General features: G+C 46.3%; 2 protein-coding genes across 2 annotated transcripts; both read right to left on the minus strand.

The window, feature by feature from the left end:
* Positions 1-7,053: 7,053 nt before the first annotated feature.
* On the minus strand, positions 7,054-10,751 carry LOC101754911 (vesicle-associated protein 1-2). The gene is made up of 7 exons (XM_012846053.2): positions 10,347-10,751; positions 9,946-10,016; positions 9,762-9,843; positions 9,563-9,678; positions 9,286-9,405; positions 8,274-8,351; positions 7,054-7,497 (listed from the first exon to the last, which is right to left on the minus strand). Exons 1-7 carry the CDS (start codon positions 10,402-10,404, stop codon positions 7,390-7,392), a joined length of 633 nt encoding a protein of 210 aa, XP_012701507.1. The 5' UTR covers positions 10,405-10,751; the 3' UTR covers positions 7,054-7,389.
* A 5,419-nt stretch (positions 10,752-16,170) lies between these two features.
* LOC101755314 (protein YABBY 4) lies at positions 16,171-19,591 on the minus strand. Its single transcript, XM_004953208.4, has 7 exons — positions 18,877-19,591; positions 18,480-18,656; positions 18,147-18,336; positions 17,472-17,520; positions 17,268-17,343; positions 16,849-16,920; positions 16,171-16,678 (listed from the first exon to the last, which is right to left on the minus strand). Exons 1-7 carry the CDS (start codon positions 18,991-18,993, stop codon positions 16,589-16,591), a joined length of 771 nt encoding a protein of 256 aa, XP_004953265.1. The 5' UTR covers positions 18,994-19,591; the 3' UTR covers positions 16,171-16,588.
* Positions 19,592-20,172: the final 581 nt, after the last annotated feature.

Genomic DNA, 20,172 nt, shown 5'->3' on the forward strand with positions numbered 1-20,172 from the left:
AAGTCTGGAGCCAACTATGTTGATAAAAAAAAACTCTTATTCACCCACTGATATAGTAAACAGTTTGTGGACTGTGCACGAATTCTTTGACAACCATGAAATGAAGAAAGACCAGGCAAAATTTCTACTTGTAATTCTGCCAGACACCAGAATATCTGATGGTATTTAATTTGTTATTTTGTTCAGATGCAACTTTTTTTTCTTCCTTCTTTTGGTGACAGTTTCATGTGAAATTTTGCAGTGAAAGTTAGACAGGTGTGTAAGCATTTTGGACATGCACATCATTGTTGTTTGCCTCTGAAATATTGTATGGAACAATAGATTGATTAGATTGGGAGATAGAGGTTACATATATATAGGGGTGAGGAGATCTTGGGTTTATAGAAATAGAACCGGACAAGATCTCCTCCTATCTCTATCTAACCATATCTGGGCCGGCCAGGCTTAAGCCCACGGCACATGCCCTTCCATACATACACACATATACATCTAACCCCCCCCCCCCACACACACACACGCGCGCGGTCAAAGTGTCATTGGAACGAACGTTGAGACTGGACCGAAACTCCGTGAACACTGAGGAAGGAAGCCCCTTGGTGAAGATATCTGCGAACTGTGAAGTCGTTGGGACATGAAGGACACGGACATCACCGAGGGCAACACGCTCCTGAACGAAGTGAAGATCTTCTCCACATGCTTAGGTGCGCTGATGTTGGACGGGGTTGGAGGACATGTAGATGGTGCTGATGTTGTCATAATACACCAATGTGGACCGGCGCAAGGGAGTGTGCAGCTCACCTAGAAGTTGTCACATCCATGTTGCTTCTGCCATGGCATTAGCAACCGCGCGATGCTCAGCTTCAGCACTAGAGCGTGAGGCCGTGTTCTGATGTTTCGAAGACTAGGATACGAGATTGTCCCCAAGAAAAACTGCATAGCCTGACGTAGACTTACGAGTATTAGGACAACCGGCCCAATCAGCATCAGAATAGACCACCAATTCCGAGAGTGAAGACGGCCGCACAAACAAGCCAAGGTCCAGGGTGCCACGTATGTAACCGAGGATCCATTTCAAAGCGGCAAGATGAGGTGCACATGGATCATGCATGTGGAGACAAACTTGCTGAACAGCATATGCAATGTCAGGTTTGGTTATTGTGAGATACTGAAGAGCTCCTGCCAAGCTGCGAAAATCAGTAGCATCTGATATAGGCGCATCGTTGGCTGGAAGCTTCGGATTCACATCTACCGGCATGGAGCAAGGGTTACAGTCTGTCATATCGACAGACCAAGAATCTCAAGCATAAATTGCCGCTGAGACAAAAAAAAAAAAGACCACCATCGACGAGTTGAACATGCATCCCAAAAAATGATGAAGTCCTTCATAGCAAATTCCTGCTGCAAGGCAGTGATGGTCTAACAAAGCAGGGATGGTGAGGAGGCAGTGAGGACGATGTCATCCACATATAGAAGAAGATACACCATGTCAGCACCGCGACAATATACGAAGAGTGAAGTGTCAGTCTAGGCTTACACAAAACCTAGCCGAGTCAAATAGGAGGCGAAGCGACTATACCAAACCCGAGGCACCTGTTTCAGACCATAGAGAGACCTGTTGAGACGACACACGAAGTCTGGATGTGCTGAATCCTCAAACCCATACGGCTGTGCACAGTAAACTTTTTCTAACAAGGTTCCATGTAAGAATGCATTCTTCACATCGAGCTGGTGGATTGGCTAGTGACGAGAGAGAGCCAGAGATAGAATAGTCCGAACTGTGGTAGGCTTCACGATAGGGCTGAAAGTCTCAGAGAAGTCAACACCAGGACGCTGAGTGAAACCACGGAGGACCCATCGCGCCTTATAGCGCTCCAGAGAACCATCTGCCTAGAATTTGTGCTTAAACACCCACTTCCCAGTGACCACATTGGGGCAAGGAGGACATGGGATGAGGTCCCAAGTATTATTCTCCTGAAGAGCAGAGAACTCCTCTTGCATGGCAGCCCAGTAATTCGAATCAGCGAGAGGAACCTGGTAACTCCGTGGAATCAGGGACAACAGCGAGGCCTGAAATAGAGCAAGCAAATGGAACCCCAACTTGGCACGGGTCATCATGGGATGCTGGTTGGCCAACCGGGGGAACTGCAACAGCTCCTCGTGGAAGCAGAGGCGAACCAACTGGACCAGGTGCATGAACGGGCACCCGAACCGGTGTCAGGCGGGCTAGTGACCGAATGGGTCCATGGATGGCGCGCCTGGCATAGACCAGGTGAGCGTCCTTGCTGAGCAGCGGCAGTCGACGTGGAGGCAGAGCCCACCCCCTAGCCAGCGGAGCTAGGAGACGTAGAGGGCACGACTGTCCAGGTGAGGGGAGCAGCAGCAGCAGGCTATCGAGTAGCCACTACCGGCGGTGAGACAGCCATGCCAGCCTGCTGGGCGGCCACGGCCGGCTGCGGGGCAGCCGCACTTGGCTGCTGGGACGCCACACCTGGCCGGGGAGCAGCCACGTCCGGTTGCGCAAATGCACCTGGCTATGCAGACGGGACACCATCGGAGGCCACACGTGGCTGTGCAGGGGAATCGCCTGGACCTGCAAGAACAGAATGGTGTGGCAATCCAGGGGAATCGGCACAATGTTAGTAGGTTCTGCCAAAAACATTATCTAAAGTTTTCTGCCTACTTTCTTGTGGTTTACCTCAAACGACTCCCACAATACTCGCAATCGATCCTACTCAACATTACGCAATCGTTCGGCCTTTTCCTCCCACATGCTATCACCACACAAGGGTAATCACATCGACTTCCTATGCACTACTAAGATGTATCCCCAAGACATAGACTAATCACCACGATTACATCTATTCCTACTAAGAACATTTGCTAGATAAACATATGAGAATAAGCATACATCATAGTCTATCAAAGTAAGCACAAGATTAGATTGATATCACCATCGTTTGTACATAAGCCTTGATGATCACAAGGCTCGGCTCCAGAACTCTACCATGGCTTCACCGTGCAGGGACGACCATGGCAGCTAGGGTCTAGCCTAAGCCATCTCTTAGACAACCTCAAAGACTTGCAACGGCCCTCAGCTCCCTCTGGTGTGTGTCCCTCTATTCGTTGACTTCTGGTGGATCCCTCCCCCCACCCCCGGCCTCAGTGAATTTTTGGAGTATTTATAGTCTGGAGAGCTCGTGCGTTAAATTGGAAGGCGAACGGGTGAAGGAAAGGGGTAGGCCGATCGGTCTTTGTCGCCAAGTCTTCTTCAATGTTCTGGAACCTTATTTTTATATGCATGTGGGCCTAGCATGTCCGTAGCTTCGGGATGAGATTGATCTTCAATAACTTTCCAAATCTCCGCTTGATCTTCTTTGATTCCTCCTTGATCCCGAAGCGATCCTTGCCATATCTTCACAAACTTAGCCCTTAAGTCATATTAGAGGATTGCTTGCCAAAAATGAGCGTTGGTGGAGGCCAGAAGGCACCAAGCCGATCGGCCTGGACCCTTTTTTGCGCCTCCTAATCTTCATCTTTCTCTGGTCCACTACTCGTTCAAGGCTTTATCCGAAAAATACATATTTAGCCCAATTTCCTGTGAAAATAGAATATCCTCCAAAATATCTTGCATATGCAAAAATGAGGTTATTTCAAGTGCCAAGTGCCGGGTTAGTATAAGAATATGCATAAAAACACTAGTTAAATAGCACTAAAAGTGTGTTAATAATGAGCGTCAACAGTTGACCCAAACACTACCGAAGATACGCGCAAATACACTTGTTTCACGCAGAAACATATACTAGTTGCCGCAGCAACCTATCTGAAACTGATCCACTTAGGGGGTGTTTGGGAAACACCTGTTAAAGTTTAACACCTGTCACATCGGATGTTTGGATGCTAATTAGGAGTAGTAAACATAAGCTAATTACAAAACTAATTGCACAGATGGAGTATAATTCGCGAGACGAATCTATTAAGCCTAATTAGTCCATGATTTGACAATGTGGTGCTACAGTAACCATTTGCTAATGATGGATTAATTAGGCTTAATAGATTCGTCTCGCGAATTAGCACAAGGTTCTGCAATTAGTTTTATAATTAGCTCATGTTTAGTCCTCCTAATTAGCATCCGAACATCCGATGTGACACTGTTAAAGTTTAGCACCTCGTATCCAAACAGCCCCTTAATCAGATCCTTCCAAAGTGCCTATAGTTGCCTCCGCCTACAGCAACTCCTACACTTTCACTTGGGCAGTCCTCAAAGGCTACCTGCCAGCCAGCCAAATACTCTCTTCTTGAGTGTGGAGAAAACCTCCAGACTACTCTCTTTAGTGCTACTAGAACTTACAAGGAAGTCTATCCCTTCTCCTCTCTATTTATAGCACTACTACACAGCCATAGTGGCTTACATGCCAAGGCTAAGGCTTGACTTGACTTGGTTCCTAAGGCAAAGACTAGACTTGGACCCATAGTAATTTACATTTAGCTACTCAGCACTACTAGTCAAGATTACTGCTAACAGTGTGACTTACACTACCAGCTAATTGGAGGTGATATGCTTGCCAATTTTTTTCTTATAACAATAGTCTCTCCATGCATGGATGCATCTTTTGTGTGACTCATGCAATACTATGTTTCTGTTGTACTGACATTGTTTCTTTTTGTTAGTCCCACCTGCCTTCTTTGTTTCTCGTGTGGCATCCCATGCTCGCAGCCATGTTGAAGAACAGAGGAGCTTGGGACTGGCGAGCGATGACCCTGCAACTCTTCAATTTCCAAAATATAATATCTGCTAAAACCCTTTCCGGAGATGAGAACATGATGTGTTCAGCCAATAATAACCGAGATATCTGGTGACCTAGTTTCTTGTGTGTGTTCAGCCCTAGGGTCAGTTGTAAACTTATCCTCCTACCACGAATGTTATTTGGATTGTCAGGTGATCATATTCTTGTTGCTAGCAGAGCGAACATTGCTATATCCTTGTAATGTGTGTACCTTAAACCCAGAGAGATACTTAAGAAAAATTACCTTCACAATTTGCTCTTGTCGGGCGTTGGGTAGTCAGTGCTCACTCCAACGCCGTCGAACATTGAGGTCACCTGAGAATTGAGATGCAATTAGACGTGGGTGGATTTGGAAATCCAAAGCCAAATTGGATTTCTTTTTTTGATTTGGATATCACTGGACGTCCAAACTGTGCATGGATTTTTGAATTCACTTGTCAACTTTTTTAATGTCCAGGTGGAGTCGCGCATTTAGATTTCAGACATGATGCATAATATAGATTTCGAACATGATGCATAATATTGCATAATAGCATGACCAAACACAATATAAGATCCCTTCAAGATTAACAAATGCACTTTCACGTCATGTTTATAAAAAAAATAAAGAATGAATAGGGAAACATGTTCCAAAGTGGAAATGTCCTAGCTGCTGACCATTTCTCTCAAAAGCTTGCATATCCATTTTATACCTATTACAGGTTTCGACAAACAATGGCTTACTATCCTGAGGCAGTACAATCAACATATATCTCAATGTCTGGCTGAATCAGAACGTGCTGTGCGGTTAACCCTGTAACCTGCACCGTCTATTCAGCACTCAGCAGCCTCTCTTGAGTTTTGAGGCTCGGCTGGTAGAAATTATAAGAGCATCTGCAAGAATACCCAATATTTTTACTCCTAGCTAGGCACCTCCCAAAAAGATTTTGGGCATAGAAAATACCACTTCCTCCGGCAGTATTCTTATTTTTCTCCCAAAAACCTTCCACGTCATCCTAGGTGGGACCTACCACCAATTAAAATGATCTCTCTCTCCTCCCATCGACCATCATATCTCCTGCCCGAGATTACCGTACGTGAGTTCGTCTTTCCTCGTCTCTCCTCTTCATCTTTCTCTCTCTTAAATTTCATCTCAATTTACCGGGGCACGTTTTCAAATCGTTTCCGTATAAGTGATTTCGTTTCCAACTATTACCATATTTAAATTTGGATTTTTTCCCCTTTTATTATTGAATTGTTGTCGTCACTGAATCAGCAAAATTCCCAATTGACCAGTAATCATTTTATAGATAATATCGTTATCGACCGTTTTCAACCATTTTCATTCCCAACACTAAAGAACGAACAACCTTGCTGGTTATCAAATTAAAATACAACTTATTATAGCTATTGTATCTGGATTCCACCAATACTCCAAAAGTCAATCGCGGTGAAGAAATCTTAAAGTGCCTGTCAGCCGGGTGGGCAAGCTTGGGCAGGGGCTTGGCCTCCGTTCTTTTATGATTGTCTTATTTCTTAAAATCAGATTTTCATAAATGACAGTCCTATTTGCTATCAATTCGTCATCATGGCAAACATTAGATGACTAATGAGAAGAATCTTGTTTGCACTAATTAGATGATATAAACAGAGTTATTTTTCTTGGTCATTGCCAAGATGAAATAACATTATCAAAAAAGAACAGAGGGAATATTGTCGGAAGGTAATCCGAGAAAATTCTAGATGAATTCCTTGATTTCTATGTTTCAGAATACAGAACGATGCTTCCAAATATTACATATGTCAATGCCCAGCATGGATACACATACACCGTTATCAGATAAGAGTACTACATACTCATATCACTTGATCTGGTGTGCTCTCTTTTTTGCATTAGCGACCTCAGGCATACAAGAACAAGATCATCTGCTGAGGTTTGTTTCGGAGCAATGGACCTTTTAACGCTCGGATCAATTTTCAGTTGAAGCTGAAAGGCTGAATAATTACTTACGCTGTACCAACTTGATAATGGAACTCTGTACCGAACTCTGGAATCTCCGTTGCTGTCAGTAATGGGAATGGGGGCCGCCTCGATTCGAAAAAAAAATTACTTATGCTGTACCAACTTGGCGTGCAAGAGTGCAAGGAAATCTGTGGCAGGACGAATCACTTGAGCAAGCCACAAATCACTCTGAATCTCTTTTAGCGCTATGAATAATGCTGAAGTGCTTCAACATTGTCATGATGACAGTGACACCATAGAAAAAATGGATAACACTGCTCCGTGCAATTCACAAACCATCCAACATTACATACAAGCCACAAATTCAAAGAAATTATTCTGTTTATATGTGCAAAAGCGATTCCAACAATTAGTCAAAATCTTTCAAATCCAAAAGGCTAAACCTCATGTCGATGGCAAGCTGATAACAGCTGGGTTTTTTTGGGAACTATGACTTATTAGCTGACTAAACTTTATAATATGAATCAGAAAATTACAATAGGCACCCATATGCTATGATAAACAGACCTGAAGTTGTACAATAATAGCAAACACACAGAGAACACGTACAATTTTGTTCAGTTCTTGAAAGAAAAGCCAAACAAGACAAATCATTACGCACACTCATCTTTTCATGAGGAGACCTAGTAGTATTCCCATAATAGCAACCACCAGTACTAAAACTAATGAGTAGCCACCGTGCTGCCTGCTGATGTCTCGCCTCAGAAGATCCTGTTAAAATCCCAATAAATTATTATTAGACTAGGCCTATAGTGCTACCGAGATTGATCCAAGTATTCAGATCTCACTGTTGCAGAAAGCAATACAGCGGTACTCCCTCGGTCCATTATTGTGGGCATATTAGTTTGACCTTTAATTTCTCTTGCACTATATTTTGTCAACTGCTATTGAATCAACACCTTATAAGAGCACTTTTGAAATATGGATCTATTGATACTAGACAAGCATATAATTTGACTTAACTGTTGGCCAAAACTTATGGCGTTTGACTTAAAATCGAAATACGCTTTATAAAAAAAAAAGATGGAAATCTCAGCAATTAGATCGCCACTTGATGTCTGGGAATAAGCCATGTCACCTGGGGCTGAGCTGGCATGGCCAATCTCAGCCCTCAGTTGCCGTATCTAATGACTGAGATTGTGTATGGGCAGCAATCATTATGCTCACAAAGCAAACTGTAGATAGATATGTAGTTCACTTGCTGAAATCATGAAAGAAGGGATCAAGAGAATATGGAGAGAATGAGCGCCGAAGGGAAGGTAGAGAAGACAAACTATATGTAGTCCATGTAAAACATATGTACTGAAAAGGAAGCAGTGCACAATCTTGTATTGAAGTATTTGTAGAGAAATGCACAACAGACCTATACCACAACTATGTCTATCAAAAATCTGAATGTAGATCCTACAGACTACAGTCAAAGTTTTTTTAAAAAAAAAGCACTCGAGTATATTAACTGTTTGCATAATAAGCAAAAACCCACTCACCAATTCTTGTCGAAGCTTGTTGTTCAGTTCAACAGCAGAATTCTTCTCCTCCATCAGTTTGGAAATCAAAGCAAATGGCTACAAAGGCATAAATAACCATGTCAAGGCTCAATATATCACACAGGCATCCAGGACACCTACTAAGGCCTCGATTACTTTGTTATGTAATAAAACTTTGCTGAATGCTGAATAACTCGATACAGGTAGAAAGCTAATACATGGAATCTTCCTGAAACTATAGGAATAACACAGCCAATTAGGGTTTGTTTACATCTAAATTATATTTTTATACAGATAAGGGCCAATAATTAATGATATAAGATTATGCAGTAAAGCACATTAATATTATAGGCAGACCACACGAATCAAAAGACCGCATCTGTCGATTGTGAGGATAAGATTCATCAAATACAATTAAGTCTGCTGTCAGTTATCTAAGTATCAACAGTTCGAAGCAATGCTATAGGCTTTAGCTGAGTGTTATTGCACATGTTAGTCATAGTATATGTCATTTGGAAACAAGTAAATGAGAAGAAATATTCCATGTCAACATCTTCAATAAAGATGCTCTGAGATGAACTTAGACACCTTATCTAATTTATTAATCTTCTCTAGTTTCCGTCCAGTGGCTGACCAATACGGGAATGAGCTCAAGTGAACTATAGATTTATAGAACAATGGTTAGCTGAGCTCCATCTAGTTTGGAGCAACATCTAAGTGAATGGATTGCTGATACTACAAAATTGTTTGAAGAAGGTAGATGCACTTATCAAGTTTTATATAATACTTTTTCTGTTTCTTTAGGTTATTTGGTTTCCTGCAAAGAAAGATCGACTCTCAGTTCAAGGAGGTGGATAGTGGATAGAATTGATGATTGCTGCAAAAGGTTATCAGTGAGGCAGTTACAGAAGATAACTGCAACTACTCTATCAGACAGTCAACAGTTGGCACAGATCACTAACAAGCATCGCTGTTAACTACTTGAATAATTGCTCCAAGATTATAGCCATACCTCTTGATAACTCAAACTGCCCAGAGAACCATCCTCAAATCCCTCACTTTGGGTGGATGGCGTGATATAAACCACCTTCAATTTCACTTCATCAACCACATTGCCTGATTCTTTGGTAAACTACAAAAATCCCACACATAAGATTTTTTTTTAGTGGAGGGGCACCTGGTACCATGCACTGACTATAATATATAAAAAAGAAAACTGCCACTGAATCATAAGAATGAGACAGAAAAGAGCCAACATAAATACTAAAACATGCTAAAATGCGAGTTACCATGTCTCCGGTGACTTCCTTTGGCATAATCTCCTTGGCCACGATGGCGCTCTGCACAAGGAATTTGTCCTTGCATTGCATGTCCGGTGGCGCCTCCCGTTGCGCTTGCATTGTAACTGAATCCGAAAATTCACGGCGCAAATAAGATGTTAGCATATAGCCAGTTGTGTCAGAACAATTTAGTGATTCACCAAATTACCAACAACGTCAGCCGTGGACCGGGGTGCCACAATGCCATTGTTCGGCCGAACGCAGTACTTCTTCGGGCTCGTTGTCTTGACCTGCAGTCGCAATGTTGCACGAATTCAGTCCCTACGATACCATTTTCGCGTAATTATTGCATAGCCTTTGCCGGGAAATCCACGAGAAGGGTTCGTTTTTACCTTGAACGCAACCTGCTTGTCTGTCTTGTTCGTCAGCTGCAGCGTGCACGAGATCTGCTTATTCAATTCGACTGCATGGTTGAGAGAGAGAAACGGAGAGACATCAGGAAACGAAGAAACAGTACAGGACGATCGCGGATTTACCTCTAAATGAAGAGAAACAAGCGAAGAAACATCGAAATCAATCCAGAGAGGAGGAAAAAAAATGGGGAACCCGAGAACCATCTCATGGGAAATTATCGAATGGAAGCTGGACATCGCGCATCAAAATTCCCCGGAGTTCCGTACAGCGCGCATCGAAATTCCCACGGAGCCCCCATCGAAACCACCGCAAATAACGACATGAATTGCAAGCAAATCAATAGAAGCCGCGAGGAAGAAACAAACAACAGGACACGTACATGGGAAGCGGAGCTCGATGGGGTCGATCCCGAGCAGCTCCCCGGCCTCGGCGCTCATCCTGGGCAAACCACGGGAAGCAATCCGCGCCGGTGGGAGCGGCGAGGTGGGGGATTGAAACCCGGATTCTCGATGGATGCCACGCACCTCCCCCTCCGCTCCCCTCCTCCCCCTCCTCTGTTTTTTTCCGGCTATCTATATTCCTGGAGCGGAGGAGGAAGCGGAGGAAAAACGGGGAACTCGGGGAGTCGGGGAAAATTCGGATTTTGGAAGGGGCGAGAAGACGGGTGAAGAAAACGGAAAACTCAGACTAGCCCGCCGGCACCGGCGACGTGGTGACGCAGAATATTCGTGTGAACACACACGTCTACACGGGTGAGGCGGGAGGCTGCGCGCCGGTCGGCGGTCGCTTTCTCTCGCTCCCCCAGCCCCAGGCCCCAGCTCACTCGCCCTCCCGTCTCTCCCGTTTTTCTCCGGAGGCGGAAGGAGGAGGGGTCAGGAGGCGGCGGTTGCGGCGTTTACATCCGAGGCCGTTTCGCGTCCTCATCGCCTGGTTCTCGTCAGCTCGTGCTCGTGCCGAGCCTGCCTGGATTCGATTCGATTCGATCGGCCGCCACGCTCAGCTTCGGGCTGCTCGAATCCGCGACCGGCCGGCGTCAACGGTGTGTCTCCACTCTCACAGCTGCTGCCGAAGAAGGCTCACGACACGGTTGGATCACGGTCACGGCACGTTCCTGCGGTGGCTTGAGGGGGCGTCGCGCTGTGCAGCCACATGTGCGAGAGCGAGGCCGGGCCGCGATTAGGTCCCGTGCCGTCCCTTCGGACGACCTTTTTATAGCGGGCCGGTGCTGCGTCAGTATCCACGAGTACTGCCAGCACTGGAAGTAGTAGCGTACTTGCTGGCTGGCCTTCTTCCTAAATCCAGTCACGACGCATGTGCCATGCGTATCCAGAAATTAAAGCTCCGAGTTTGCAACTGCAAGCAAACCTCCTGGTACGGTGTGTGCCTGTTCATGAACCGACATGAGAGCTGAGTTTCGCTTCTGACTTTTTTGCTTCCTGCTTTCTGGTGGGGACTTGACTGCTAGAGAATAGACAAGCAGCGAAGATCCCGTCACCACATGGGACATGGCAAAGAACAAGTAAAGCCAACAGGAGTACCTGACGCTTTTTGGTGTCGCGACAAACGATCCTAGATGCACACGCTGAAATAGAGAAAGGAACGATCCTCATTTGGTAGTTCAGTTTGTTACGGCAAATAAATAAAAGTAAGACCGTAAGAGTTGTGCATCTCCAAAAGGAACGTTCCCCTCGCATGTTGATGCTCTATGGTTCAGGCAGCAAAAGGTATTCAGTATTCTGTAAGTATGCTATTTCCATTTTACCTTGCGTTCAATACGAAACACTAAGGATCGTATGAGAGTCTTGCACAAATTAGAAAGAAAAATCCATTTTATTTCCCCATGTTTCTAGGTAATTTATCCTTTTGTAATACGTCTTAAAGTTACTGCAAGGCCTATAAACTCAGTCATCATGGCGGCTTAAGAGCCCCTGGGGATTCTGGACAGTAGCAGCCACATCGTCCAAGTCAAATTAAGGTTGAACTAGACCTGTCACTCAGGGGGAAAGAAAAAGACTGGTAGCTCTACAGGTAGCGAACCCTGTTAGCCGTGCTGTTTGGGGCCGGGAAACCGTCAAGACGGCCGTGCTGTAAATAAATGAAGTCCAAGGCTCCAAGCCACGCCTACACCACTACACCAGTACAGCACACAGGATCAGTAGAACAACTATCCTATCCTGAAGGACGTCAGAAACTTCGCCAAGAGAAAAATGTAGAGCAGCCGGCTGCCGCTGGTCACGGTCCAACAGTGCGACGCACGGATGCTAAAAGTCCCGGTCCAGTCCGCCGCGACGACGGTAATGTGCGGACGGAACACTTCCATTTTCTTCCTTCGGGATTTGCTCCCGTCATGCGTAGACCGGCTTTGTATACGCAGTAGTCGTCGCTGTTCATCCGGCGCCTGTACTTCGTCCCGATCGATGGCTGAGCGAGACGTGCACCCGACGGGACTCTGGGTCGCGCCGGGGACGTTTGCCCGATCTCGGCTGCAACCCGGCAGGCGGCCGCAGCCTCGGCGCTTGCTGGATGCGTCCAGTCTCGCCGTGCTGAGGGAATTTGGGGGCCAGGCGTCCAGGAGTCCAGGCGGCGAGGACGGGCGGAGAGGGAGAGCAGCACAGCCGGCCGGCTGATTGGTGTGGGTGTGGCCTGTGGCGAGACTGAGGAGGGATCAGGCTGGTCCTTAATCTTGTTTGGGCTCAAGCCCAGGAGTATATTCTTTTCCTGCGGACGGGTGGGCTCAGTGCAATATGCGTACAGACCTCTTTTCTCTGGGCCAGCCCGTACCGTTTGATATTCACATTGCGGCGTTTTTTTGGGTGACTGCATCATCCATCACTCACTACTGACTACACCAGGCCCCGCCGCCATGAAAGGGATGCAATGCAAATGTGTGAAACAAGCAACAGTGGTTTTCACTCTTGGGGTGTTTGGATCCTTATTCCCTATCACATCAAATATTTAAATATTAATTAGGAGTATTAAATATAGAGTATTTACAAAACCCATTTCACATATGGAGGCTAAACGGCGCGACGAATCTATTAAGCCTAATTAGTCCATGATTTGGCAATGTGATGTTATAGTAACCATTTGCTAATGATGGATTAATTAGGCTTAATAGATTCGTCTCGTCGTTTAGCCTCCATCTGTGTAATTAGTTTTATAATTAACTCATATTTAATCCTCCTAATTAGCTTCCGAATATTCGAGGTGACACGGATTAAACTTTAGCTTCAGGATCAAACACCCCCTCAGTAGCGTTCGCGAGGTTGTTTAAGGGACTTGCTAAAGTTTAGCACATGTCACATCGGATGTTTGATACTAATTACGAGTATTAAACATATGCTAATTACAAAACTAATTGCACAGATGGAGTCTAATTCGCGAGATGAATCTATTAAGCCTAATTAGTCCATAATTTGACAATGTGGTGCTACAAACCATTTGTTAATGATCGATTGATTAGGGGGGTGTTTGTTTCTTTAGTCCCTCCTAAAATTTCCGTCACATCGAATGTTTAGATACTAATTAGGAGTATTAAATATAGACTAATTACAAAACCAATTGCACAGATGGAGATTAATTTGCGAGACGAATCTATTAAGCCTAATTAGTTCATGATTTGACAATGTGATGCTACAGTAAACATGTGCTAATGATGAATTAATTAGGCTTAATAGATTCATCTCGTGAATTAGCCTCCATCTGTGTAATTAGTTTTATAATTAGCTCATATTTAGTCCTTCTAATTAGCCTCCGAATATTTGATGTGACATAAATTTTAGGAGGTCCTGAAGATCCAAACACTCCCTAGGTTTGATAAATTCGTCTCGCGAATTAGACTCCATCTATGTAATTAGTTTTATAATTAGCTTATCTAATTAGCATCAAACATCCGATATAACACTGTTAAAGTTTAGCCCATGGTATCAAGCAGCCCAGACCCTCAGCCCCTGAGTCACGCGGCACGCGTACATGCCTACACCGGCGATGGGCCCACCTATCTGGCGTGACCCCACGCACGCGCTTCGGGATCGGACCGGAAACCAGTGACCGAGCAGCAGGCTGCACTGCATCCGCAGGCAGGCCCGGGGATCAGTAGTCACGTCACGGGAGGCAAGCCGGGCAGAAGCCTCATGATTCATGGGCATGCTGCAGGCAGGAGGAGCTTGCGCTCCGACATGGTACTCCGCCGCAATAATGCGTCGCTGGATCATACACACGCGCACGTCGTACACAGAAATCACGGCGCCCACACGTCGTGTCAAAGGAAAGCACGCACATACGCGGGCTGGGGCGGCCCTAGGTGTCGATGGCCCTCTCTCGCTCTCGTTGTTTGGGCCGCCGCCTCCCCGGCTGGTGGCTGGAGCGACGCGGCGTACGTTCGCCCAGGGAGACAGCAAAAGCAGAAAGCAGCCGGCTCTATGCATGGCCTCTGGATGGGTGCGTGAGTTGATCCACCGGCCGGTCCGGGAGGGCAACGAAATGAGCTTGATTTCGGCACGTTTCAGAATGGACTGCATTGCAGGTTCGAATGTACGTCATGCAATAACCAAGAGCACAAATGTGCTAGTGAGATGATCTTAAAGCAAGAGTAATCACGACTATTAACCCATCCTTAATTGATTTTAGGGGGGAACATGCAAAAGCAATGGGGATTACATTGTGCTCCCTCCCTCGATCTTCTTCTTGAAATATAATAGATCCCGAGTTTGTCCTAAATCAAACTATATATATTATGAGTTTGGCCAAATTTGTAGGGAAAAGTATTAATATCTACCATATCAAACAAACAAGTAAACTATGAAAATATATTTCAAATGGATCTGATTATATATGCTCATATAATTAGCATTGCAAATATATATTATTGTCTTTTCTATATACTTATTCAAACTTCGAATAGTTTAGCTTAGAATAAACTGAGAACCCCTTATATTTCAGGATGGTGGTAGTAAATGTGTGGCAACATTGTTAGCAATGAGAACTGCTACCTTGTATACATGATTAGATTACAAACTAGACTTGAGAAATACCCCCACAAAAAGTTGCTTATTAGTTACTAGGACATTGTATCCAAGCAAGGGGACAAGAAAGTTTTTTAGTTGAAAGACTCTATCTAGAGGAAGTTTATTAATAGCAAAATCAAATTTATCTCATTATTCATTTTTGAATAAAATATTTAGCATAAAAAATATAATGTTAGGATAAAAGACTATATGCCATAAGGTCTTCAACCAATCCTGTTTTGTCAATCTTGAATACTAGATTCCTTTCAATACCCTCATAAGATAAAAAAGAAATGTGATGTTGTGTTTGGATTGCTATTGTAAAATGTGTCTTGCCACCTTATCAGTAAAACTTGTCATTGGAATGCCCTTCTTTATTGACCACATAAAATAGTGCATTACTATCAAGTTCTTCAAAACATAACCTTTTTTAAAAAGCATAGAATAAATGCATGCACGTTTCAACTAGATGATATATTTCAGAATTTACCATATAAATTACTCCAATTGGTATAATATAATTCCAATGTCCAGCATACATTTTTAATATGATAGCATATAAATGGGTTTTACATTTATATTCATGGAATTGTTTTTGCAAAATTTGATTCTTTAAGTTGCGCACCTGTACTATACATAACTTCTGTTCTACTTAACTAAACAGTAAAGTTTATTGCTCAATTTAATTCAATTTTCCCTCTGGATTTTGATCTCCCTAGGGAACAATGCATCAACCAAATGTCATATGCATGTGTTGACCCGATTGCCCACATTAATATTTTGCAGTATTTTTAGATTAACCATAAATTAAGCTCATCAATATTGGCTATTTCTAATTATGAGAAAAAACAAAATTATTATTTCTCAACTGTTAGTTCTTTAAAGTGTGCACTTGCAAAGAATCTCAGTCCTCGTTAGTACTAAATAGTATAAACCACTTGTGAATTAATTTGATTTCCCTTCTGAATTTCATTTCCAGGGAAACAGTACATCCTCGCTTAAGTGGATCCAGTTAAGATTCAATTACCCATGTTATTATTTTTAGCCCTTATTTTAAATTAAAAATATGCTTATCATTATAAATTCAATATTAGTACGGAGAATATACAATAACTATGCAAGTTGACAAGAACATTAACCTAAGATGCATGCAAACCTCAGACCGAAAGAAATCACACCCATCCATGCGACGAAGAGGAAGGAACACAAACGGCACTGTTGCTAGATTTACAAGATGCTCAGCTAGTTGTCCATGGTAAAAAGGAAAAACTAAAAACATGTTCTTGAACAGACACAATCATGGGATCGGAGGAGGCACAACGACTTCTCTACAGGCGAATAGAAGCGGTCCAGGAACAAAAACGAGAAAGAGAAAACAGGAAATGAAAGGGATCGAAATAGATAACACAAAGTCCGTATACCTAGAGGATCATAAGATAGAGGCCTGCTAGGTGCTCTAACTTGATTCTCCATTTCTACTCCCCACACTGGAAAGTACTCTAATTAAACAACACGCGATATTGAGATCAAGATCTGAGACGAAACCCTAGAACGTGGCACAAGGGCGATGACCACTGCGTGCCCAGAACTTGTTGGCTGGAGCATGCCTAACCAGCTAGAATGGAGTGATGCCCATGTTGGCGGCTGCAGCTGCTGCCGCTGCCGCATAGAGACCATCCTTGAGAAGCATGTCTTCAGCGCCATCCTGCAAATCACAGCCCAGGAAACAGATAAAGATAATGGGTGCTTCAAATTACTAAACATCGAGATAGAGAGAAGCATATACAATGCTACTTGATGCTCCGAATTTTGCCAGGTGAGATTTTCCAGGCATGTAATACATCTAGGTTAGGGTTCCACTGTCGGCTGTAATACCTGAGCCTTGAAGGTCTTCTTGAGGCCCTGGTCCGGCATGAGGCCGAAATGGATGTGCGGGAAATGTGCCCACTGGTTGCAACACAACACAAACAAATTAAAGGACAAGAAAGCCAAAGCAAAGTAATCTGCAGGTTTGCATTAGTAAAGCAGGCTGAAGCAAATGCAAAACGAACGCTCTGCAATATGCTGTGCGGGTGGGGCTAAAGCCTCCAGAGGCACAGAGCCACACAGAGGTGCCCGGCCGGCATGCATCTCGCTCACGCGCAAGCAGCCGGCGCCGGACACAAGCTGTCGCTGTGTCCATGCTGACATTGTAAAGTGATGGGTCAAATCACTAGACACGCAGACAGCCAGCTAGCCCCGACCCCGAGTAGTTGTTACTGCTGTAGTGCTTCTGGGAAGAAGAAGAGAGTTACATTCTTTGCGGCTGCGCTGAACGCCTCGCGGTGGGTGATGTCCGGGTTGCCGGCCTTGATGCGCTGGATCTCGTCCCTGCGCACACATCCAGCAGCACATTCACCAGCTTGAGGACGAGCAAGAGCATATGCTAGAGCTAACTGTTAAAAGGGAAATGGATGCATTTTATATGCAGGAATTTTGTTTTTTTTGCGAGATCTTACTTGATGAAGCGGTTGTACGCCGACGGGACTCTCTGCCGCTTCTCCGGAGCTGCAAAAGTTAGATTTGTAGGGTAGATTCGAGTCAGCGTGCATCCGTAGGAAACATGAACGAATGGGTGAGCTTATCTTGCTAGCAACTACTCCACTATACATTCTGACTGTTTATTTGCAACTGAAGAGCAAAAGGATGGGCACCCCCTGCCACAACATGACATGATTGTATGTCTCGTTATCCGCCGATCCCGGCCGATAACATCTCATTTTCACACCCCCCCCCCCCCCCCCCACCCCCAATGCTTCACACGGTGAAAACTAGTAGCTTGTTCTTTAAGCTTAAAAGGTTATTACTGCTAGTATATTCCAGTAGACTGCACGGACACTGTTTTGGTGAGGTGATGTGTCCCCTACATACTCATCCTCTTGTGTTCGAAATTCCCTGTCTGATAACCACTCAAAGAACTGTAAAACTACAAGGAGAAGAGGGGGGCGATTGGGCGGTGTTGTGCTCCCGGGAACAGTGTGGTGCACGGCTTCCCGAGCTCACCCCTGCACACGCTGTTTGCCTTGACTAGTGATAAGTACCCTTGGTTCGGAAAAAGTAACGCGGAAGTACCAAGAGAGGAGAAGAACAGCAAGGATCCAAATTATAAGGAAAGGAAAGAAACGAGTCCTTACGCCTGTTCACCGACGGGGCGCTCTTCGCCAGCTCGGGCTCCTGCTGCACGGCGGGCGGTTTCGCTGCCGGCATCGGCGCGGCCGGCAGGTTGCTGCCGCAGCTGCTGTTGCTGCGGCCCGTGGTGGCGCTGCTCAGGTTGGCGCTTGCTTGGTCCATCAGGATGCTCGGCGCCTGGAGCGCGAACTCGTCCTGCGCACGAACAAGTACACATAAACTCACTGATCTCAGTAGTCTGAGCTGCAAGCTTTTTGAGAACTAATTAAACAAGCTAGGCAGGAAGCATGCACTAGGTTAAACTAATTGAACAAGTTGTGAATGGATTTTGTCGATACCAAGAGGCCATGCGGGGATGTGGGGGAGAGCAAGGAGTGGCCGAAGCTGAGCTGACTGGCCGCCGGCGGCGCCGCGGGCGGGAGCAGGAGGCCGCGGAGGTTGACGGAGAGCAGGTTGGCGCAGTGGCCGCAGCGCACCGTCACCGTCTTGAACAGGCTGCTGCACGGCACGCCGACCTGCGACGCGGAAACCAGAGATCACATTACATCAGCACAAAATGAATGAATGATCAGTAACAAACCGTCAAGAAGCGGAAGAAAAAGAAGGAAGAAGTAGTAAACACAAGCAAATAAAGCAGCCAGGTATCAGAAGCAGCAGAAGAACTGAAGAAGGGAGCTAGCGGTGTCGGTAGGTGACGGGTGGGGCGCGCGCGCTCGGCGCCACCACGGCACGTACGGCGAGGATGGTGTCGCAGCAGTTGCAGTGCACGTAGCAGAGCTGCTCGGTGGGGGACGGCGCGAGGTGGTCCAGCGGGAAGGCGGCCGACGACGAGGAGGACGAGGACGACATCATGATAGATTTCGACGACCGAATGTGGCAGCTCCGGCACCTGAGGCGCTGGCGCTGTCGACGAGATCGCTCAGCTCGATCGAGGGAGGAGTAGTAGTCAAGGACGGGCGAGTATAGACTCGCTCGATCTGGCTAGGGCAGGGAACGGCGGATCGCGGGGAAATCAAGGTAGCGGAGCGAGGGATCTTGGAGGGAGGAGGAAGAGGAGGCCGGGTGCGAATGAAGGGAGCGGAGGGGAGGAGTCGAAAGGGGAATTTTATACGACTAGGCGAGGAGGGAGGCAGGAGCCAGGGATATCCTTTTGGTCCCCTTTGATTTGATGAGTGTGATTTGATGTCGAGCCGCGGCCTGGGGCTGCTGGCTAACTCGCGAGCGATTTGATTTGATGGACCTGCCCGATTCGAGAAAGCCTCGGATCTGTCGTTGTTCCTGATTTGAAAGCCCCAGCCGGATCGAAGCAGCCGCAGCTAGCAACAAGGCCAGGCCAGCCAAACTCCTCCTCTTGCTAGTTGCTACTGCATGTGGATCTTGCCGGGAGCGGCGAGGGAAAGGCTGGGACGAGCAGGAGGCGGCCGGTATGGGGGATGGTGTGGACCGCGGCGGACAGCGTGGTGGATATATGGCCCTGGGCAAAGGGAAAGCGCGCAGGAAAGCGAGAGCCGTTGGTATATGGGACGGGGGGCCAAAGCAACACGCCAAGCGCTAACCTCCCCCGCCTGTCTCCGCGCGCGCACTGCAGCTAGCGGTCGGCATCTCGAGACTGTTCGCGACTGGAAAAGCGGGAGGGGTGGTGGGGTTCGCCCGGGCCCCCGGCCCGACTGTGCCGCGATGCGCGCGGTCTCCCCTCCCCTGCCCGCCCGGCCGGCTCTCCGGCGGCCTAGCGGCCGGCCGCGGCGGCCGATCGGCCGTGACCCGTGCGTGCGAGGGATACACGGAGCAAAGCGAGGGATACTGCGTTCGTACGTACGTAGTACGTCTCCATTAATACGCCTGGACGGCGACTTGTGTCTTGTGTCGCTGCGCAGGCAGGCACGTTGCGTTGGATCGAGCGGCCGATTTGACCGGTCCAGGCGACCGGCCAGGCGGCCGGGAGAGGGGGCGTGCGTTTCGCACCGCGTCGCGTCACCGGGAGCGTTCTCGCGAGACGACGTACAAAAGCCTGGCCCCGGCCGGGTCTGGCTC

The sequence above is a fragment of the Setaria italica genome, chromosome I, assembly GCF_000263155.2.
Source record: "Setaria italica strain Yugu1 chromosome I, Setaria_italica_v2.0, whole genome shotgun sequence".
In the NCBI taxonomy this organism is placed as follows: Eukaryota; Viridiplantae; Streptophyta; class Magnoliopsida; order Poales; family Poaceae; genus Setaria; species Setaria italica.

Excerpts from the sequence above, each read along its gene's own strand:
- LOC101754911 (XM_012846053.2), bottom strand. The coding sequence starts at position 10,404 with ATGAGCGCCGAGGCCGGGGAGCTGCTCGGGATCGACCCCATCGAGCTC. Across the intron at positions 10,017-10,346 it reads CATCGAGCTCCGCTTCCCAT|TCGAATTGAATAAGCAGATC; the intron begins GTACGTGTCCTG and ends TCAACCATGCAG. Across the intron at positions 9,679-9,761 it reads GTCCACGGCTGACGTTGTTG|TTACAATGCAAGCGCAACGG; the intron begins GTAATTTGGTGA and ends TTTCGGATTCAG.
- LOC101755314 (XM_004953208.4), bottom strand. The coding sequence starts at position 18,993 with ATGATGTCGTCCTCGTCCTCCTCGTCGTCGGCCGCCTTCCCGCTGGAC. Across the intron at positions 18,337-18,479 it reads CATCCCCGCATGGCCTCTTG|GACGAGTTCGCGCTCCAGGC; the intron begins GTATCGACAAAA and ends GTTCGTGCGCAG. Across the intron at positions 16,921-17,267 it reads TCAGCGCAGCCGCAAAGAAT|TGGGCACATTTCCCGCACAT; the intron begins GTAACTCTCTTC and ends TGTTGCAACCAG.